General features: G+C 46.3%; 2 protein-coding genes across 4 annotated transcripts in view; both read left to right on the top strand.

The window, feature by feature from the left end:
- Window positions 1–23,072, top strand: part of LOC115083857 (zinc finger protein 271-like) — a 634,158-nt gene that overhangs the window by 332,989 nt on the left and 278,097 nt on the right. The gene's annotated exons all lie outside the window — the stretch shown is intronic.
- Window positions 6,010–23,072, top strand: part of LOC115083873 (zinc finger protein 436-like) — a 75,436-nt gene continuing 58,373 nt past the window's right edge. The window contains exons 1-3 of one of the 2 annotated variants that reach the window (XM_029587924.1): window positions 6,010–6,179; window positions 17,012–17,104; window positions 17,805–17,931. In XM_029587924.1, the coding sequence (XP_029443784.1) occupies window positions 17,081–17,104; window positions 17,805–17,931 (151 nt within the window). In that variant the 5' untranslated portion in view covers window positions 6,010–6,179; window positions 17,012–17,080. The remainder of the gene's footprint in view (window positions 6,180–17,011; window positions 17,105–17,804; window positions 17,932–23,072) is intronic. The other variant, XM_029587925.1, reaches the window with a different exon arrangement.

The raw sequence follows: 23,072 nt of genomic DNA, 5'->3' as shown, positions 1-23,072 counted from the left end.
CAGCAAAAATGAGTGTCATGGTTTCACAGGCCCTCTGTGACCCAGTTCAGCCTGCTGTGCTGCTTTCCCTTCACCTCCAGCCTTGCCAAGCTCCTCCTCCCTGCTCACACCACACCCAAGCTCCAGAGCCTCAGGGCCTCTTCGTGGAGTCAAACTTGGCTCTCTGACCTGGCCACTCTTGCCTCGTTTCATGCCTTATGGCCTCTGGGCCTTCTGTTACCTTGTACCTTGCTTTGTGCCTACTTGGGCCTTTCCTTACCTTGTGGCCTATGGGCCTGCACTTAGCTTGTGCCTTGCAGCCTATCTAGGCCTCCGGGCCTCTTGCTTGGTGGCCTGCGGGCCTTTTTTTATTGCTGACTTCGGGCCTCAGTGTTCTTTGTCTGTTTTGTCCTTTGTCTGCTTCTGCCCTTGTCTGCCTTGTCCAGCCCTGCCCTTGTCTGGTTTTATTGTGCCCTGCTCGGTCCAGTTCCTGGTATCCATTCCTTGCTTTGCCTTGCCTTTCCCCAAACCTAAGTTTGTATTGATGCCCAGTATCCTGCCCAAGTCTGTGCCTGAATCCATCATGATGATCCGTCACCGAAGCCAAGCCCTACCGGCCCCCAGAACCCAAGGGCTCGACCTGCGGGGGAGGGGGCTGGTTAAGCAGACGATAAACCCAAGCCTTTTGCTGTGGTCCTGCACCATGTCTAAGGGGATGTCCTCTGACCCCAGCCTGCACCACCACGACAGAGAGGGAGAGCAACACAGCATCAGGCAAGAGAAAGGAAGGAGGAAAGGGGCAAGAGAGAAAGAGAGAGAATCAGGCATGAGAAAGGAAGGGGGCAGCATTTGGAGGGAGGGTGAGGAAGCAGTATGGACCGGGAAGGTGGGAGGTTGCAGAATTTGGCAGAAGACGGTGTCGGGGCTGAGGCGGCAACATGCAGTTTCCAATTCTCCCTCCTCCCCTCTGCTCTCCCAAGTTCCCACTCAGTCTCCTAATCCTAGTCTCCCACTCCTACCCCTAGGGACCCCACTCCCTCTTGAGTTCTCACTCCCACCCATCTCACCAGCCCAAGAGTTCCCACTTTCTCCCATACTCCTCACCAGTCCTCATTCTCTCCTGCCCCACCTCACCTTTTGAACTGCCATCTCCCATGAGCCCCTTTCTCTCTCTCCCCCTTCCACCCCACTCATTCCCTCCCCATAAGCCCCACTCTCTCTCTTGCACCTCACCTCTTCTCTTGAATTCCCCATCCTCTCCTCCCACCTTGAAGGCTGCTGTTCCTCTTCCTGCCTGCCAGTCTATCTTCCAGGCCCCCTCGCTCTCCTTAACTTCTGTCAGCATGGTGGCTGGGTGTTCCTAGCCCATTCCTCCTGTGCAGGTAAAACAGCTGTGGGAGCTAAGCTGGCTGCCTGAGGAGGGGGGTGCCACATCAATCCCATTCTCTTCCTGGTTGGAGGGATGTGTGTGTGTGTGTGTGTGTGTGTGTGTGTTATAGTAAACAGCAACACCACCGTTCCCCTCTTTCCCTAAGTTGCAGCTTGTCAAGAGAGGGGATGCTGGAGAGCAGAGAAGCAGTCTCTCTTTCTCAGTACAGCAGGAACACCTCAGTGGCTCTATTCTCCACCACCCTCAGTAGCAGGAGGAATGTGGGTACACTACTGGTCCTGTTGTCCTTCCAGTTCTGCTGCTGGTATAAAGGGGAGAATCAAGAGGACAAGTTAGACAGAGGGATCAGGTGCCTCTTAAAGGGCTCAGCGCAGAATCGGGCAGTCAGTGAATGACCACTGATAGGGTAGTAGTGTTAGAGCAGAGCCTGATCGTTTTCTCCACAGCTGCTCTTCTCTGGCAGACATCCTGTGATGGCCTTGTGGACCCACAGGTTGGGAACCACTGCCCTAAGAGAAGCCTGACACCTAAAGTAAAAAGGCATGATCAGTAAGATTTTTAATCCCTGTGCCTTGAAAGGCAATGGATAGGTCAAGGACAGGGCACTATTGGAGACAAGGTGATGCCAAAAGAGATATTATATATTTTAGTATCGTGTTCAGTTATTATACAGAGTTTCTGAAATATCTGGGGGTATATCAAACAGAGTATGAAGGTTTACCTACCTGATGACCCAAGAGAACATGCATTGTACTTCTTTCCTCAGGAATTAGCGAATAGGCAGGAATCAGCTGATAAAAATTTGATATTGATAGTGAGGAGATGCAATAAAGTAAATTCACCAGTAATTCAGGATTTGCTAGATGAGAATAGTTGGAACTGTTATTGGCTAAAGCTAGAGGTAAATATCAAAACAATGAAAAAGGAGTGGAGTCCAGTTACACATTATTTGGAGAACCTTGATTGCATCATATAATGTCCAATATGGTTGGGAGAATTGGTGATTGGTGTAGAATGGGAGCATGGAATATTATAACAGGGATGGCTCACTGAAGGAGACATCCATCCCCCTCAGCCACTCCCACCCAGAGGGTCTATATTGGATGACTCAACACTATTTAGCCCAGCCATTTTAGAAGTGTGATAATAAAATTTATTAGGGCCATCTGTTTAGTGGAAATTTACCAAAAGGGTTCCAGGAGGCACTGCTCGAAACTGTCTCACACTTAGATACAAAGAGATACATGTGTCTTTTCTGTTATTTTTAGGCAACACAATAAAGAGTTATAAAATCAAGGTTAGTTAGTTTCCCAGGACTCTTTGGAATGTCAGATGTAAGCAAATGTTTCTTTTCACTTTGTGACCTTAAATGAAAGGAGTGTTGTTTTAATTACTAGGGCAAAACTGTATTTAAGACTAGCCAATGGAATATCTAACCAAGTCAGTCTCTCAGGCTTAGGAGCTGACTTCCTTATGCGCATAAGAAATAAAGGCTTTTGATCATGAGAAATACACTGTCTCTGTTGTCCTCGTGTCCTTGGTAAATGTTTTTCATTACAGATGGGGCATTGTTCCGGGAATTGAAGAAGGGAGAGCTGGGCTGACCGGAAGCAGGACAGCACAGCCCGAGAAGCCCTTCTCTCAATTCGAACAGAATACAGGACACAGGATCCCTGAAGGTATTTTTAATTTTTTTTCTCTTTGGTTTTTTTTTTGTGTGTGTGGGTTCAATTTAAGGAAGACTTTGAACAGTAAGGATGTCTAAGTTTTACACTTTGGTGAGGCCCCCCCCCCCAGCTTCACCCAAATGGCGTTTCATTTAGAAGTGATGCCTCATCGTGCACTCCCTGCCAGAGGGTCCTTCTCCGACTAAATTACAGAGAGAGAGATTTTTATGCCTGATACCCTTTTGGGGCGAAAGGGTTCTCAGCAGGGGACCGAAGGCTTGTGAGCCCACTCTAAACCCTAGGTGGGTAAGCACCAGTGATGGATCTTGCTGCGAGAGACAGTGAGGGCAGAAGATGAATCCAGTTTATTCTTTATAAGTATTTTTTTTTTTTTGGATCTGAACAAAGTGGGGAGGTGTTTGGATCCCACCTCCCCCCCCCTGGGATTGCGATGCTGAGAACTAGCCTGATCCCACTTGAATATTCCCTACGTGATGTCCCCCCAGAAACAAAAAGCAAGGATGAAAGAACAAGATTGGGAGACCCCCCCCCAACCGGATCTCCACACTGTGGGACCAGGACGGGCTGGGGGTCCAAGGAGAAGATAACCTAAGATAGGATTTTTGCTGTGAAGTTGGGGACCGCTCCACTAGGATTCCCGGATAGCTGCTGGGTAAGCTTTGCACATTAACTATCACCATTGGGGCCCTACCCAGAGGTCTGAATAAAGGACACCTACCTACAGAGGAAAAAAAATCATTCATGTACCATCAGTCAGATGTAAATTCAACATTATTGACAAAAGGACTTTAATTTATGATTACCAATCGGTAAACTTTATTTAACACCCAGACCCTGTCTTGTCTGATTTATCACAGCCTCTCACCCCTTAGTCTACACACACTGGGAGCAGCATAACATTGTCTGGGCCACAAACGAGAGCTTACCCCCCGTAAAAGGAATCCCCCCTAGGGATTAAGAGTTAAGCATGGGATGGAATTTGCTAGCTGGAGCAGTCCCTGAAGAGAAACAAATTCGTTTTTTGTGTGAAGGGTTACAGAGGTAAAGGAGGGAAGAGTTTATTATTAAGTGAGGATGTAAAATGAAAGTACAGATAACATAAAAAAAATGGTTCACTTTCTGATATAATAGAGGTGACTGGAAAGATATGTTTTGATCCTAAAAGATATAAGATTAACAATTTTTGTATCTAGGGCAGAGTTTCTCAACCACGTGGCACACCAGTGCGCTGCAGCAAGATTCCTCCTGTGCTCCCTTCCCCTCACCTCTCCCGAGAGCCAGTACCTGAAGAAAGGAGCAGACTCCACAGGCAAGGAGCAGGCAGGAGCCACATGTAAAGAAGTGGACTGCTGCCACCGCCGACGGAGAGAGGAAGAAGGCTTGGAGCTGCCCGCTGCCACAGAAGGCGGGAGGCTCCGAGTGCTGCTATGCTGCCGCGTGACTGTTGGAAGACCCCAGAGTGCTTCTGTGCAACGGCATGAATGTCAGAAGGCCTCTGAGTGCTGCCGAGCTATAGTAGGCCAGATTGACAAGCTAAAGAGTAGCAAATCACCTGGACCGGATGGTATGCATCCTAGGGTACTGAAGGAACTAAAAAATGAAATTTCTGATCTATTAGTTAAAATTTGTAACCTATCATTAAAATCATCCATTGTACCTGAAGACTGGAGGGTGGCCAATGTAACCCCAATATTTAAAAAAGGCTCTGGGGCGATCCGGGTAACTATAGACCAGTGAGCCTGACTTCAGTGCCGGGAAAAATAGTGGAAACTATTCTAAAGATCAAAATCACAGAGCATATAGAAAGACATGGTTTAATGGTACACAGCATGGATTTACTCAAGGGAAGACTTGCCTCACAAATCTTTAGTTTTTTGAAGAGGTTAATAAACATAGGTGGATAAAGGTGAACCAGTAAATGTAGTGTATTTGGATTTTCAGAAAGTGTTTGACAAAGGAAACTAAAAGTCATGGGATAGGAAGCGATGTCCTTTCATGGATTACAAACTAGTTGAAAGACAGGAAACAGTAGGATTAAATAGGCAATTTTCTTAGTGGAAAAGGCTAAACAGTGGCGTGCCTCAGGGATCTGTAGTTGGACCAGTGCTTTTCAATATATTTATAAATGATCTGGAAAGGAATAGGACGAGTGAGGTAATCAAATTTGCAGATGATACAACATTATTCAGAGTAGTTAAATCACAAGCGGATTATGATAAATTGTAGGAGGACTTTGCGAGACTGGAAGATTGGGCATTCAAATGGCAGAGGAAATTTAATGTGGACAAGTGTGTATTTATGTGAGAGTGCCTGCCTTTTATTAATAGGGTTTTACTACTGTGAATGGGGGGACCTGGAAGGAGAGCTGGGGGCGGAGCTTGGTTGCCCCTCCCCAATCAAAAAGGCTTTCAGCAGTCCATGCCCAGAGCTGAACTTGGTTTAGCTGCATTACAGGTATCTATGCAAATTCTTAGTCACTGTCATAAACACAGCAAAATTACAAGTTCACAGATGTGGCCAGGACTAAACATGAACACCTGACATGTATGTTCCTCTTGACTCCTAAATTCTGCAGTTATCCGCTATTTCCAGAAATGCACCTTAAGGAGGCGGGTCTTCCACTGCATGAGCTGGGCTGGGGAGCTCTGGGCATGCTCGGCTGCTTGCACTTCCTCTAGCTAACCAGTGTTACTAGATTGGGCTATGGGGGTTTGGGTTTGTTTGTTTTGTTTTTTTTGCGGTTGGACATGAAAAAAACCATTTCTGTGGGTTTGATTGAGAGACAGAATGGCTGAGTTGCTATGGCAACGACGCCACTTTTCTTTGCGCAAGAAGTCCCTCTAACAAGCATTCTGTCAGCCAGTCACAGAGTGAAGACGTTTCAGGGAACAGCCAATCAGCGGCAACAGACGAGGTTGACGGCATCAGAATGGGACTGTTGCTAGCTTCTACCTGCTTGGCTTCAGCCTGGCAGTCTAGCACAACACAGAGCTGCCCTTTGTAGTATTCATCTTGCATGGGGGTCAAATATAGGGAGCGCTGCCGGACCCGTATCCATGTGTTTCTTCTTGCTGCCCCGCGCTCATAAAGCAACTTCTCTTAACAAAACCTAAACCTGGAAGGTAAGTAGTTTCTTTTCTTTCTTTCTTTTTTTTTTTGGTTTTTTTTTTATAGCTTGTTCATTTCGTATCATCTCTTTAATGAATTTTTCAAATACGTTAATCAAGAATTCTTGCCCTCGGTAACCAATTGGGCACATATAAAAGAAAACCAGAAAATATTGTAAGAAAAAAAAAAAAAGAACCATGAACCCAAATTTAATCAAAATGCCCCTAACTCAGAGATGAAATGTCACTGAAACATTTTACAAAGATTCTCTGGTAAAAATACCTTTAATATGATCTGAAAACATTTATTTTTTGACCCACCAATATGCAATAATTATGGAAAATGGACCGTCATATGTGCTTTCACTGTAGTTGTTTGCTTTGCATATTCCTGATTTATGTCTGCTATATTTTAATCATTGGTCCACACAATTATTTACTTTTTCCCCTGCTATTTTTATTTATATTTTTAATATGCTAATGTGTTTTCCTTGTATTTTTTTTTATGCAAACTAAAAGCAAAAACTGTTCTCCAGAAGGAAAAAAAATCCCCATATTCATATAGTTTACTCTAGACCGCAAAACATTAATTACATTTTAATGCCCAGAGTCAAAAGGATTAATAAAGTATTATAAGAACATAAGAAAATGCCATACTGGGTCAGACCAAGGGTCCATCAAGCCCAGCATCCTGTTTCCAACAGTGGCCAATCCAGGCCATAAGAACCTGGCAAGTACCCAAAAACTAAGTCTATTCCATGTAACCATTGCTAATGGCAGTGGCTATTCTCTAAGTGAACTTAATAGCAGGTAATGGACTTCTCCTCCAAGAACTTATCCAATCCTTTTTTAAACACAGCTATACTAACTGCACTAACCACATTCTCTGGCAACAAATTCCAGAGTTTAATTGTGCGTTGAGTAAAAAAGAACTTTCTCAGATTAGTTTTAAATGTGCCCCATGCTAACTTCATGGAGTGCCCCCTAGTCTTTTTATTATCCGAAAGAGTAAATAACCGATTCACATCTACCCGTTCTAGACCTCTCATGATTTTAAACACCTCTATCATATCCCCCCTCAGTCGTCTCTTCTCCATTTTGCTTTCTGTATATATCATAATCCAATAATCCTGAAACTTAGCTCTTTTAACCATGTCAAAATCCCAACATGGTCTGTGTGTCGGAATGAAAATCCTGTTTCGTGGAAACCTCTTCTAATATTCAAACGTCTGTAAAGGCTCCCCAAATAAGAATTAAGACCAACATTGAACACTTGCAGACATTTGAATATGGACTGGGGAAATGGACAGATGAATGGGGGGGAAGAGAGAAGGAAACTGATGCCAGGAGATGGGGGACAGGGAGGTTAATGATGCCAAGGGTTGGGAGAGAAGGAAGATAATTCAAAGGGGTGTGGAGGAAAGGTGGAAGGAGAGGGAAGGTGATAATGATGCCAGGGAATGAGGTTGAGGGAAGGTATTGCCAGGGGGTGGAGGGAGCCATAAGAGAAGGTGATACCAGGGGGTGAGGGAGATGGAAGATTGATGATGTAAGTGGGGAAGAGGAGTAGAGAGAGAAGGAAGATGATGATGCCAGGAAGTGAGGGAGAGGGTAAGTGGTTCCAGAGGGTGAAAAGAAAGGAAGAGAAGGGGATTGGCATGGGGATTGGAGGGAGAGGGAAGAGAAAGCGATAATGTCAGGGGATGGAAAGAGAGGGAAATTGATGATGTGAGGGAGAGGGGTGGAAAAAGAGGGAGGTGATGATAATGATGCCAAGGGGTGAGGGAGATGGTAGGGACAGAGGGAAGGAGATGATGTTAGAGGGAGAGGGAAAGGGATAATGCGAAGGGGTGGGGAAGAGGTGGTAGAAGTTGGTGATGAACCCTGCCTATCAATTTTCAAGAAAAGACTCAAGACTTGGCTGTTCAAACAAGCATTTCCGGATCCCAATTAAATCAACATCTCGCCATCATCACATAAATATCAGCCACTTCAAAGTTACTTCTTTGTAATTATTGTTAGCCATTGTTAACCTGTCCTTTATTTTTCTCTCTTTGCCCAGTTCTTTCCACCCTTGTTATATGTAACTGTATTCTTCCGCACCTTAGCTCCAGTTTGAAGTTTATTATGCTCCCCCGTTTCATTGTGAACCAGCATGATGTGATTGCTGTCATGAATGCCGGTATATAAAAAACTTAAATAAAAAAAATATATATATGATGCCTAGTGATGGAGGAAGAGGGAAGGTGATGATTTATTTATTTAAAAACTTTTCTATACCGTCGCTAAGTTATATACCATCGCAACGGTTTACAAATAGGCACATAGACTAAGGTAAGTAAATGTAGGATATCGTACATTCTAACAGGTGCCAATAAAGTTCGGTTACAATTTCATAAATAAAATCATTATTTGAGTAATGTTGGTCAAGTCCAGGTATATTATTGAGTTACTATCTCTTTGAGATATTACTTCTTAAATGTAGGATTGAGTAAATTCATTCTCATCTGCATTACCCTGTATTTTCATTCTCTACCCTCCACACTCTTTAGTGAAGGCTTTTTTAAAGAGCCATGTTTTTAGATTTTTCTTAAAAGTTTTGAGATTATTCTGTAATCTGAGTTCAGGGGGCATCGTGTTCCATAGTATGGGCCCAGCCAATGATAAAGCCCTTTCTCTCACTTGGGTTAATTTTGCGACTTTACTGAAGGGATTGTTAGTAGTGCTTTGTTTGCTGAGCGGAGGTTTCTTTGTGGAACTTGTACTCGTAAGGCTGTGTTTAGCCAGTCTGCTTCTTTATCATATATTAGTTTGTGTATGGTACATAAGGCCTTGTATTTTATCCTGTATTCAATGGGTAACCAATGTAAGTCTGCTAGAGTTTCGGTTATATGGTCCTTCCTCTTTTTTCAAGGGTGGGGGAAAAGGTGGTAGGAGAGGGAAGATGATGATGGTGGTGGTGGTGGTGGAAGAGGGAAGGTGATGCCAGGGGGTGGGGGAGAGAGGTAGAAGGAAAGGGAAGGCGGTGAGGATAATGCCATGGTGAGGAGGTGGAGAGAGAAGGTGATGTTGATGCTGGGGAGTGAGGGAGAGTGAAGGTTATGATCATACGAAGGTGGGAGAGGGAAGGTGATGATGATGTCATCAGAGGCATGAGAGATAGAGAAGGGAAGAAGATGAGGCCAGAGGAGAGTCATGATTATGATGCTGGTGGAAGGGAGAAGGTGATGATTCCAAGGGGTGGGAAAGAGAGGGAGAGGGAAGAGAGGAGAAAGTGATGAAGGAGAAGTGGGTGGTGTGCCACAGTGAAATGATCCCTGTGCCAGGTGTGCCACGAAACAAAAAAAGGTTGGAAACCACTGGTATAGAGGATAGAAGAGGCAAAGAAGGGTGGGGGCAGGAGGGAAAGAGAGGGGAGCAGGGAGTGAAAGGCAGAGAGGCAATTCAGTTGGGGGGGACAGGACAGGAAGAGGGGAGTGTGGGAAGAGTGAAAGAAGAAGCGAAGGACAGGAGAAGATGGGTTGCAGCAGAGTTTGGGATGGGAGGTGGGGCAAAGAAAGGTGAGGGAGATTGTTGAGTGCACACTGTAGGGGGAAAAGAGGTTTGGGAAGGTATATAGGTGGTGGTGGTCTTGTGGAAGGAGGGAGAAGTTTATCTTGGGGCTGTCGGACCTCTGGGTTTTTTTAAAATTATTTTCTTTTACCCTCCTCCTCCTCCTCTCTTTCGAACCCCTTTTCCGCTCTCAAAACAATGGTAAAATATGCAGGAGTGGATGGAGTTGTCTGTCTCCTGGACAAGAAGGATCAACCTACTCAAGATGAATATATTGTCTAGATTCTTATATTTATCCCAGCATGTGTCCTGCAACATTCTGCTTAAAATATTCGCAGAATTGCTTGGTGCAGTGAGCATCTTTACTTGGAGTAATTAGTTAAGAACATAAGATGTGCCATATTGGGTTAGTCCATAAGCCACCAAGCACAGCAAAGCACTCTAAATATAGTCCACACCAAAGATGAGTGCTAAGATAAAGTTATACAGTCCCAAAATTCAAAGCAATCAATAGTACACACACACGAGTACGTGTGTGTGTACTCTTCAACTTGATTACGTTAAAACTTTTGTGCGTCCCCCCCCGATGCAGCCCCTGGCGAAACACGGGTCCGTGTCGGGGGACCCTTCTGTTTAAAGAATGCTTATTTATACACAGTGGAGTTGCCGCTATAAATAAATATCACCTTTGGATTTACAAATTGCTTTGAATTTTGGGACTGTATAACTTTATCTTAGCACTCATCTTTGGTGTGGACCATATTGGGTTAGACCAGAGGCCATCAAGTCTAGTAACTTGTCTCTGAGAGTGGCTAATCTAGGTCACCAAGCAGATCCTGAAGAGTAGATCATTCCTTTTTGCTTACTCCCTTGCCTACCTGGCTAATGGTTTATGGACTTTTCCTTCAGGAATTTGTTTAAACCCCTTGTAAACCCTATTCCTGGACATACCAGATCAGTCTCCCTACCAGCAGATGGAGGCAGAGAACAAAACTTTGAGGCGCTGCTACATAACTGAGAGTGCCACCTGCGGTCCCCTCAGTATTTCTCTGTCTCCAGCAGATGATAGAGGTGCAAACCTGAAGTCTGACCAAATTTAGATTGAGAGAGAGAATTGATTTAGGAAGTTTTCGAAGGCTCCCTGAGGTATTGGGCTCCTTCGTGGACCATCCCTCCGGTGGAGCAGGGCGACCTGGGAGTTGGAAACCCCTGGCTGGTGTTCGTCCTCGTCCGGATGGAGATCCTGATAGCCAGGGGACTGGCTCCCTCAGGGTAGCTGATGCCTCCACCTGAATCTTCACCAGCCTGTTAGGGAAGTTCCCTGTTGTCTTTTTTTTTTTTTTAAGCTGCTGTTGAAAAAAAAAAAAGAAAAGAAAAAGAAAGGTCTTTGCATTTTTACAGCGGCTTAAGGGAACTGTCGGGCAGTGAGTGCGTCTGTGGCGGCAGGAGCTGTCAGCACTTCAGTAAGGGAAGGTTGGGGGTGGTGAGGGAAGTAATGGCTGGGCTGACAGGGACCACGGGTGCGATTTATTTTGCCCTTGTTCTCGGGCAGGCATCGCCACGCGACTTTCTGAGCGGGATCGATTGCCATCACATCGGGGTTTCCCGCGTGCCACTCAGGCCGGCTTTTGGAAAGTGCAGCCGCGTGTGCAGCCTGCTGGACCTGTTGTGCGCACAGAACGGTGGTGCAGCGTTCCTAGTGTTGCATGGAGCCAAAATCAAGTGTGGCGGCCGGTGGGGCCTGCAGGATCTGGTCTACTCAACTGAGCAGTAAATCCCTGTATTCCAGCTGCAAGGCAGGAGATGAAGGGACCATGACGGGGGGGGGGGGGGGGGAGTCCTTGGAGAAAAGGGTGCGTCATTTATTGGGGACCCCGGCTATGGCCTTGGGAGACAGCGGTGCCTGCGGGGGATCGCAGACCGTGTCCTGCAGTCAACAGAGGCTCTCATGATTCCCCCCTTCCCCATTGCCTGTGGTAAAGGAAGATCTGGATGGGGGTGGTGAGGAGGGCAGTCTTCCTGACCAGGGGCCTGAGGACCCCGAAGACTTTCTCCAGAGTTATTCTGCTCCTACATAAGGCCTTCATGATAAGGAAGGGAGCAGGGATCAAGCATCCAAAGGGGAGACTGCCTCATCATGCTTCCAAGAGCCCTAAGGTGGCCCCTGCTGGGGGATCTGTGGACATGCTGCGAAGCTCGAGTTTGGGTCAAGCAGGTCTGGAGGCTGACCCCAGGAATGGGGAAGACTCTGATGGTATGCCGGAGGATTCTTTAGATTTGCAGGGCACCGACCCAGATGTGGACGCTGATGCGACCCCGGATGTGGACCTGGATGCGAATAAGGATGATTTGGACCCAGATAGGTTCCCGGTGTCAGAAGGAGATGATCCTTGGGTAGTCTGCTTGTTTAAAAAGGAGGAATTGCATCCCTTTATTCCACAGGTCTTGCAGGAGTTGGGTGTGAAGGTTACTCAGGAGGAGTCGGATAATGAGGGCGTGAACCCAGTCCTGGAAGTCTTTGGGGGCCCCCTAGTGCCTTTCCCTTGCCGAAGAAGATTCGCAAGTTGATGAACCAGGAGTGGGACTTCCCTGAAGCAGATCTGAAGGTTGGAAGGGCAATAGCTAAACTTTATCCCCTGATGGAGGAGAGCTTGGAGCTCCTGTGGGTATCGAAGGTGGAAGTGGCGGTTTCAGTGGTGACCAAGAAGATGACACTCCCAATGGCGGGAGCTGCCACTTTGATGGATGTTCAGGACCGCAAGTTGTAAATTCAATTGAAGCAGTTGTTTGAAGTGTCTGCCTTGTGTCTCCAAGCCACAGTATGTGGTAGCATGATGCAGAGAGCTTGTCTATGCTGGGTGCAGAAGATGAGAGAGCAAGCTTCCTCTGGGGATGTGGATTCTCTGCAGTCAATGCGTTTGGAGGCTGGAGTGGCTTATGTTGTAGATGTGCTTTATGACTTGGTCCGCACTTCGGCCAGAAGCATGGTCTCATCGGTAGCGGCTCGCAGGGTTTTATGGTTGTGGAACTGGTCAGCGGACATATGGTCCAAGGCCCAATTGTGTAATCTTCCTTTTAAAAGAAAGCTCCTGTTTGGGGACGATTTGGATCAGCTGATGAAGACTTTGGGAGAGTCCAAAGGGAATAAGTTGCCTGAGGATCGTTACTCTGGCAAGAAAGTGTTTCTGCCTCGGTCCTAGTTTCAGGATTCGCTAGGTTCCAGTCTGGCAAGCCCACCTCTGGTGCGGGAGCAAAGCAGTTAGCAGGACGACAGTAGTCCTTTCGAGGAGCCCACCGACTCACCAGGGATGGTACCGGACAAGAGGCCAATGGTGGAAAATCCTCACAATGAAGCCAGCATCACCCATTCTTCCATAGAAGCTGTAGGGAGCAGATTATCCAGCTTTTAGAGGAGTGGGCCAAGATTACCTCGGACCGATGGGTGTTAGAGGGGACTCTGCAGAGATTGTTGTGCCTCAAAGCGATCGTTCCTGTTCTGAGGGAGGAGCAAGGATGAGGAAGGTACTTCATTTATTTTGTGGTGCCCAAGAAGGAAGGCACGTATCAGCCCATTCTTGACTTGCAGAAGATGAACAGGGTCCTAAGGGTTCCATGTTTTCAGATGGAGACGTTAAGTTTGGTAATGGCGGCGGTCTGCAGAGGAGAGTTCTTGGTGTTGTTGACCTGATGGAGGCATACCTCCATATTCCCATCCGGCGGGACCATCAAAGGTTTCTGCATTTCAAGGTGTTGGGTCAGCACTTCCAATTTTGAGCCCTTCCCTTCGGGCTGGCCATGGCGCCTCAGACCTTCACAGAGGTGATGGTGGTGGCGGCAGACCTTTGCAGAGAAGGAGTGTTGGTCCATCTGTATGTGGACGATTGGCTGATTCGTGTGAAGACGAAGGAGGAGTATCAGAAGTCTATCCAAAAAGTTATGGACACCTTTGGTCGCTGGGTGGGGTAATAAATGTGGCAAAGAGTCACTTGGTGCCTTCCCAGATATTGGAGTATCTGGGGGGTGCTCTTCGATACCCAGTTTGGGGGGGGGGGGGGGGGGTCTTTGACCTTGGACAGGATGACCAAATTGCAGGCGCAGGTGTCTCATCTGCTTCGACTTTCAGTTCCAACGGTCTGGGACTATACACAGGTTCTGGGGTCCATGGCTTCCACGTTGGCCTTCATGCACATGAGACCGTTACAGAATGTGCTCTTAGGTGGAATCCCATGTCAGTGGAATATCATTTGCCTTTACTTCTCTTATAAGAGTCCAAATCCAGTCTGTTGTGGCTGTGAACAGCCCAACCTGGAAAAGCGTGTGGATCTGGAGACCCCAGACTGGGTGGTAGTGACCACGGACGCCAGTCTACAAGGTTGGGTGTGGTGTGCCTGGGGCAGTCAGCCAAGGGACTTTGGTCAGTGGAGGAGAGGACCTGGTTCATCAATCGCCCGGAAACAAGGGCGGTTCGACTGGTGTTAGAGGTATTTTTCCCCTGGATCAAAGGCAGGATGGTCTGGGTATTTTCAGACAATGTGATGACAGTGGAATACATCAACTGCCAAGGAGGGATGAAGAGTCATGCAGTGGCACTGGAAATCGACAGTTGTTTATCTGGGCAGAGCTCCATCTTGAGGGGATAGCGATGTCTCATGTCGTGGGTGCAGACAATGTGCAGGCGGATTTCCTCAGCAGGCAGCAGTTGGATCCAGGGGAATGAGAATTGTCCCCGGAAGCTTGGGATCATATCTGTGCCAGATGGGGCGTGCCCCAGTTGAATTTTATGGCAATGCGGACCAACACAAAGACAGCAAGGTTTTTCAGTCGCAGAAGAGAGATTGGCACAGTAGGCCTGGATGTCCTGGTGTGTCCTTGGCCTACCGGGATCCTGTTGTATGTGTTTCCTCAATGGCCTCTCATCGGGAGAGTTCTGTGGCGCATTGAGTCACATCCGGGATCTGTGGTGCTGGTGGCGCCAGAGTGGCTGTTGCAACGCCCATGGTTCGCGGATCTTGTGTATCTCGTGGTCGAGGGATCTCTCAGGTTGGCCCAACTGCCCCACTTACTAAAGAGGGACCCATATTTTCGGATTGTGAGGATCACTTTTGTCTCGTGGCTTGGCTTTTGAGAGATGGCGCTTGCGTCTGAAAGGCTATCCGGAATATCTTTTTTTTAATTGACATTTTTATTTAGAACAAATTGTGCGGTATACAAACGATGTTAAAACATAAACAAACCTTAAGGCATCATACTGCTTCCCGTCCCCCCCCTCCCCTTTCCCACCCCCAGCTGCCTCTCCAAAAGAAAAGAAAAGGTGATGTTTAGAAAACAAAAAGCAACACGTCTCTTTGGACTATGATATGGAGGTAATGTCCAATGAAAAAGAATAAATATACCAGGTAACATCAACTTGGTAAAGATTCATGGATTGGTAACACCTCTCCACTGTAGATAAGGTTCCCAAATGGAGTGGAACCTATTGAATTTATGGTATTTTATTGCTGTTAATTTGTTCATTGTGCAAACTGTATCCAGCCGTTTCAGAATTCTAGATAATGGAGAGATGTGGTCCAGTCTCCAGGAGAAAGCGATCTCCAATCTTGTTGCTGTGCTTTTCAGTATATTTATAAATGATCTGGAAAGGAATACGACGAGTGAGGTGATCAAATTTGCAGACGATACAAAATTATACAGAGTAGTTACATCACAAGCAGACTGTGATACATTACAGGAGGACCTTGCAAGACTGGAAGATTGGGCATCCAAATGGCAGATGAAATTTAATGTGGACAAGTGCAAGGTGTTGCATATAGGGAAAAATAACCCTTGCTGTAGTTACACGATGTTAGGTTCCATATTAGGAGCTACCACCCAGGAAAAACATCTAGGCATCATGGTGGATAATACTTAAAAATTGTCGGCTCAGTGTGCTGCAGCAGTCAAAAAAGCAAATAGAATGTTAGGAATTATTAGGAAGGGAATGGTTAATAGAACGGAAAATGCCATAATAATATCGCTCCATGGTGAGACCGCACCTTGAATACTGTGTACAATTCTGGTTGCCACATCTCAAAAAAGATATAGTTGCGATGGAGAAGGTACAGAGAAGGGAAACCAAAATGATAAAGGGGATTGAACAGATCCCCTATGAGGAAAGGCTGAAGAAGTTAGGGCTGTTCAGCTTGGAGAAGAGACGGCTGAGGGGGGATATGATAGAGGTGTTTAAGATCATGAGAGGTCTTGAATGAATAGATGTGAATTGGTTATTTACACTTTCTAATAATAGAAGGACTAGGGGGCATTCCATGAAGTTAGCAAGTAGCACATTTAAGACTAATCGGAGAAAATTCTTTTTCACTCAACGCACAATAAAGCTCTGGAATTTGTTGCCAGAGGATGTGGTTAGTGCAGTTAGTGTAGCTGGGTTCAAAAAAGGTTTGGATAAGTTCTTGGAGGAGAAGTCCATTAATTGCTATTAATCAAGTTGACTTGGGAATGGCCTCTGCCACCTCCACTCTATAGAAGGGGGGACTTTATCTGAGACCCTCAGGAATCAGGTCAGTCTCCTTCATGCCTGTTCATCTTTCTCACTCTGATATGAAATATCTTGGAAAAAGTCACATAATTAACAATTTAAAAGTTATGAGTGACCTTCCTACTGCACTTTTCAGGCACAAATATTTTTGAATTCCTGATAGAAAGATGTGCTAAAGTATAACCGTTGGTTACTGTGAATTGTGCTATCCTTGAATTTACCCCTGACTCATTTGTAGAGCTGGGGAAAATTGTGATATGCTATCCTAAACTAAGCGGTATAATATGGAGATGCAAAAGGAATTTTTCATCTCCTGAAGAAGGATGTTTATCTGAAACATTGCAATGTCGGGGTAAATTCAAGGAGAGCCCAGAGGAAGACTGAGTTTGTCTGCATGCACAAGCGCCACTAGTCTGTTACTGCCACCTTCGAACACATGTTCAAGATAAGGTAAAGAAATATATTTTTACTTGCAAAAGAACACATATTAAAAAATCTGTCGCTATTGATGGTTCACGTTCTCAGCAGTGGGACAATTCACAGTGACCAGTGATTATACTTCAGCACACCTTTCTATCAGGAATTTGAAAATATTTGTGCCTGAGAAGTGCAGTATGAAGGTCACTCATAATACTTTTAAATTGTTACTTATGTGACAATTTCCAAGATATTTCATATCAGAGTGAGATCATTATTGCAAGTTACATATCCTATTCTTTCACTCTTTGGTTCTTTGATTATCCGTATTGTTCATCTTTCTCAGCATCTGAACAGGGAAATTTCTAGCCTGAAGCCCAGCAACTGCAGAATTCAGAGAGAAAACAGGAGGGGAATGTCTGCCCTGGCTTCTGATCAGGTAAGAAATTCTTCTCTGACCTCTTGTACAAACTCTCTCACATACATATATTAACACACTGTACTATGTCAGTCCAAGAAAAGGTCTGTCCTTATGTTATTATTTGCTGGTTAATCTTCATTTCTGTGCATTCATGTGGACAAACTCCTGCTATTAATTAAGTTGACTTAGATAATAACCACTGCTATTACTAGCAATGGTTACATGGAATAGACTTTGTTTTTGGGTACTTGCCAGGTACTTATGGCCTGGTTTGGCCTTTGTTGGAAACAGGATGCTGGGCTTGATGGACCCTTGGTCTGACCCAGTATGGCATGTTCTTATGTTCTTAACCACACTATCTCCATCCCCTCCTTCCTCCCCAGACCCAACCCCACCAGCACACTCCACTTTTCTGCTTTCAGACACAAAACCATTAGCCTCCCTTCCTCCTAAATGTTTAGCTGCTTGTACCTTCTTCCTCACCGATGTCTCCTGCTCTGTCTCTTACTGCTGAAAAGCCATCACCTGGAGATTTCTAGTGCTTGTCCGGAGACCAGGAGATCTACACAGACGATTTAAGAGAAAAGAGCCCTCTTCATGCTATGATATACCAGAGAGCTGATCTCACTGACAGGGGCCATATAAGCAAGTTTATTACACTCGCACACATTATAATGAAGCTGGAGAGGGGCTGAGGGTGTCCTGTTTGCTGTTCCAGGCATCGGTCACATTCAATGACGTCGCTGCTTATTTCTTGGAAGTGGAGTGGGACGTTCTGGGAGAATGGCAGAAGGAGCTGTACAAGAAAGTAATCAAGGAGATTCACGGCCTCCTCATGTCACAGGGTAAATACGCCTTTTCTGTCATCTATCACCCATAGATGCATTATATCATAATACAGATGTTGATGAATTCCCACATGCAGCCCGACACAAATTACTTCTCCGTCCATCTTTTACCTGACCTCTCATGCCTTTTCCTCTCATGCCTGTCCTCCCCAGCATGCCCACAATCTGTTAAGCGATAGCCTCCACCACCTCCACTAGAAGGCTATTTCAGGTCTTGCCATCTTCAACTTTGTTTTTCATAAGGTTGGTACTTAAGTTAATACTCAGGCCCTTCTTTTTTTTTTTTTTTTTTTAAATTAATTTTTGCATATTTCCATTAATATATTCATCCAGTATAATGATTGAAAAGAAAAACAGGATATACATAATTATTTAAAGTGTCACATAATTAGTACCTTTGAAAAAAAGCAACAAAAGAGATATAACTAAATCCAATATCTTTCCACTCATAGTGTTATCTAGTATTCCTGATTACAAAACAATTGCTGAGAGAGATCCAAAATAAAACTAGAGCAATTATTTTTACAAAACATTTTACCATATACATGAGAGGTAGCAGAATTATGTTTTTCTTTTTTAACCAACTATTCGGGGAAAAAAAAAAAAAGACGCTCGACCGACTTCCGAACTTAGGGGCCATCCTCCCGGTGCCCTCACCGGAACAAGTATTAGGCCATTGTAGTTCCCAAGAAGGAAGGTTCCTTCCGCCCAATACTGGATCTCAAGATGGTCAACAGGACCCTCAAGATACCACGCTTCAGAATGGAAACCTTGCGCTCCGTAATAGTGGCAGTGCACCGAGGGAAATATCTAGCCTCCTTGGACTTGACGGAGGCTTACCTTCATATCCCCATCCTAAAGGATCATCAACGCTTCCTTTGCTTCAAGATCCTCGGTCAGCATTTTCAGTTTCAGGCCCTGTCCTTCGGCCTGGCTACCGCTCCCCGCACCTTCACCAAGATAATGGTCGTGGTGGTGGAGACCCTCCGGAGAGAGGGAATTCTGGTTCACCCCTACCTGGATGTCTGGCTCATCCGAGCAAAGTCCTGGGACCTGTGCCAGCGAGCGGTCAGCAGAGTCCTGCATCTTCTCCATTCTCTCGGGTGGGTCGTCAACTTTGCCAAGAGCAGTCTTACCCCCTCGCAGACGCTAGACTTTCTTGGGGCATGCTTCGATACCAAGGTGGGCAAGGTCTTCCTTCTTCAGGAACGAGCTTGGGCCCTTATCATTCAAGTACAGCGCTTCCGTTGCCTCTCGCTCCCCACAGCTTGGGACTACCTTCAGGTACTGGGTTCTATGGCTTCAACTATAGATGTGGTTCCTTGGGCCTTTGCGCATATGCATCCTTTGCAGAGAGCATTACTCTCCCGCTGGAAGCCAGTATCTCAGGATTTTCAAGTGCCCCTGCCGCTGCTGGAGGTTGCCAAGGACAGCCTCATCTGGTGGCTCAGTCTGGATCACTTGTTGCAGGGAGTGGATTTGGAGATCCCACAGTGGGTGATCATTACCACCAATGCCAGCCTCTCCGGCGGGATGCAGTTGACTCAGGGGCGCTGGACGGCTGCACAAGCGGAATGACTGATCAATCGTCTGGAGACCAGAAAGGTTCAGCTCGCGTTGAAGCGTTTTCTCCCCCTGGTTCAGGGCAGAGCCATCCATATTCTCTCTGACAACGCAACCACAGAAGCGTACGTCAACCGACGGACAAGGAGCCAGCATGTCTCTCTGGAGACGGACAAGATGATGGAGTGGGCGGAGCTCCACCTCTCCCGTCTGGCGGCGTCGCACATAGCGGGGGGTGGACAATGTTCAAGCAGATTTCTTGAGCCGAGGAGGCAGTGACTCTTGTCTTCAGCCGGTGGGGAACCCCCCATCTAGACCTAATGGCCACTCAACAGAATGTGAAAGCTCCGCGCTTCTTCAGTCGCAGAAGGGAGCACGGCGCAGAAGGCGTGGATGCTCTAGCCCTCCCTTGGCCTCGAAGACTTCTACTCTACGTGTTTCCGCCATGGCCCCTGGTCAGAAAGGTGCTCCGGAGGATAGAAATTTACCAAGGGTCAGTGATTCTAACAGCGCCAGAATGGCCTCGAAGACCATAGTTTGCGGACCTGGTCAATCTAGCAGTGGACGGCCCCCTTCGTCTCAGACATCTGCCGAACCTTCTATGCCAGGGTCCAGTATTTTTCGACCGGGCAGATCGCTTCTGTCTTGCGGCCTGGCTTTTGAGAGGCGCGGGCTGAGGAGACGAGGTTACCCAAAGGATGTTATCTCCACCCTCCTCAAGGCTAGAAAGACTTCCACTTCCATCTCATATGTCCGGGTCTGGAAGGTTTTTGAGGCCTGGTGTGAATCCATGCATGTACTCCCACATCGTGCATCAGTACCACAGGTACGTTCCTTTTTACAGCGTGGCCTGGAAAAGGGACTGGCCTACAATTCCCTGAGAGTCCAGATGGCGGCTCTCGGGTCGCTAGTCCCTCGCCTGGAGGGAGCTCCTCTTTCTTCACATCCTGACATAGTCTGATTTTTGAAAGGGGTAAAGCACGTGAAACCACTGGTCCACACATTGTGCCCCTCTTGGAGCCTAAATTTGGTGCTTCGGATTCTGGGCGGCCCGCCTTTCGAACCACTAAGAAGAGCTACACTCAAGAATCTCACTCTCAAGACTGTATTCCTGGTGTCTATTTGTTCTGCCCGCAGGATCTAGGAACTCCAAGCATTGTCGTGTCGTGAGCCGTACCTCCGTTTCACAGACTCCGGAGTTTCCTTGAACACAGTGCCATCCTTCCTGCCAAAAGTCGTCTCGACCTTTCGTTTAAATCAGTCGGTGGAGTTGCCCTCTTTCTCTGACGATAATTCCAGAGAACTTAGGCGACTGGATGTCAAGTGTGTCCTCATTCGTTATCTGGAGGTGACTAATGACTTCCGTTTATCGGACCATCTTTTTGTCTTGTGGAGCGGTCCCAACAGAGGAAACAAGGCTTCTAAAACCACCATAGCTCGTTGGCTAAAGGAAGCAATCTCTTCAGTGTATATTGGTGCTAGAAGGTCTCTTCCAGAAGGCATCAAAGCTCATTCGCTCCGTGCGCAAGCAGCTTCCTGGGCAGAGAGCCAAGCAGTCTCTCTGCAGGAGATATGCAGAGCAGCTACCTGGAAATAATTGCACACTTTTGCGCACCACTACCGCTTAAATCTCCAACCATTGGTCTTTGGCTTCTTTGATGCTCAGGTCATTCGAGCTGGGCTATCCAGGGCCCACCCTATGTAGGGAAGCTTTGGTACATCCCACGGTCTGGACTGATCCGGGTACTTACAGAGAAAAGAAAATTATATTCCTTACCTGCTAATTTTCGTTCCTGTAGTACCTCAGATCAGTCTAGACGCCCTCCCTAAATATTTCGGGAATTGGGAGTGTCTCTCAGCTCGAATACTCTTTAATTCAATTCAGTACCGATTGTAAAGGATTGATGGTTCCTTTTTGCAAGTTGTTGTTGCTGGTACTTACATAGTTACATTTGAAGTTTAGTTTGACTTCCAACTGTTTTTCTTTCTTGCTTTGATATTCTTAATACTGAATGGACGCAGAGGTCGCACCAGCTTATGTGCGGGTGCCCTTTCAGTTTTTGCTCTGACTCCATCTGCTGGAAGGGGGACATAACCCATGGTGTGGACTGATCCGTGGTACTACAGGAATGAAAATTAGCAGGTAAGGAATGATTTTCTTTTGCGCTAAAAAGGAGGCGCTGGGGACAATAGCGCACCCCTAGCGCCTCCTTAGCAGCGGAAGTCCAGGAGAGGTGGCTGTCAGCGGGTTAGGAAAATGGATGCTCGTAAAATTGAGTGTTCATTTTCCTAACCTGACCGCTGGCACACTTCTTTTTAATTTTTTTTTTCTGCTTTTCTATACGCTTTTTTTCTGCTTTTTCTGCTTTTCTGTATGTTATTTTGGGCTGCTCTTGGGCAGGCGTTAATTTCTGAGCGTAAGATGTGCGGATCGGGTGCACACTTTTTTTTTTTTTTTTTTTTGTCTGTATCTGGGGCGAATAGCTAATAGCCTCAACATGCATTTGCATGCAGTGAGCACTGTTAGTTTCGGGGAGGGAGGGGGGAATTGGACGCACATTTTGGATGCGCTAAACCCCCTATTGTATAAGGGGTAGTGGCCGTGCGTCCAAAATGTGCGTCCAACCTCAGGTTAAACAGTGCGCTCAGCTGAGCGCGCTTTAACTGTATCGGCCTGTAAGTTGGTACCTGAGGCAGTGGAGGGCGAAGTGACTTGCCCAAGGTAACAAGGTGCATCAGTGGGAAGTAGGATTTGAACCCAGGTTTCCCTGGTTCTCAGCCAGCTGCACTAGATCACTATACTGTACAGCCTGGAAAGCCTCCAAGTGGTAAGCAGATGTCACGGGTCACATATTTATTTTAAAAAATGTATATGCTGCCTAAACACAGCTCTAGGCAGCTTCCATCATATCCATTCATAAATAAAGTACCTACAACCTTAAAAAAAACCAAAACTGAAATACCAGAAAAAAACAGCACAGAATCAACGTGCACTCAGTACTACCTGCCTCAAACGTCAAATGCCTGATGGAGTAAGTATGTCTTGAGTAGTTCTTAAAAGGTTTTGTATACTCTGTAACTCACAAAACGTTAGTGGCAAAGAGTTTCGTATCACTGGACCGGCAACAGAGAAAATCCTTTCTGAACCAGGCAGACCATCCGAATTGTTGGTGCGTCCAGCAGTCCCCTTTTTCTCTCTCATTGGCCTCTAGGTAGAGTTATCTTTATGGCTCATGGAAGGGGAATTTCCTTTTTGAATGCTGTTAACAAGAAGCTGCCTCCTCTTTTTCCTGGGAGGGCATGTGCTAGCAGAGAAGACAGGGGAGGGATTGTAGAAATGGGCAGAGGCTGTGTGGTCTTTTTTTTCTGCCATCATGTTTCTCAGATTGACATCTGCAGTTCACTTATTTCATTTTCCCGTCGATAGCAGGGCTGAATTAGCCATGCTGTCATGGGATCTGTCAATCAGGTCTGGGAGGCGGAGCTTGATAAAGCAGAGGTTAGTTTTTTGTACCCTCTGCGGCTGCGCGTGGGTTCCCGCGCAGGAAGTACAGATTCTCCTCAGTCTGTTTCTT

Source organism: Rhinatrema bivittatum, chromosome 2 (assembly GCF_901001135.1).
Source record: "Rhinatrema bivittatum chromosome 2, aRhiBiv1.1, whole genome shotgun sequence".
In the NCBI taxonomy this organism is placed as follows: Eukaryota; Metazoa; Chordata; class Amphibia; order Gymnophiona; family Rhinatrematidae; genus Rhinatrema; species Rhinatrema bivittatum.
Note: the sequence above shows the minus strand (reverse complement) of the source record. Positions and strands in the feature narration are given on the sequence as shown.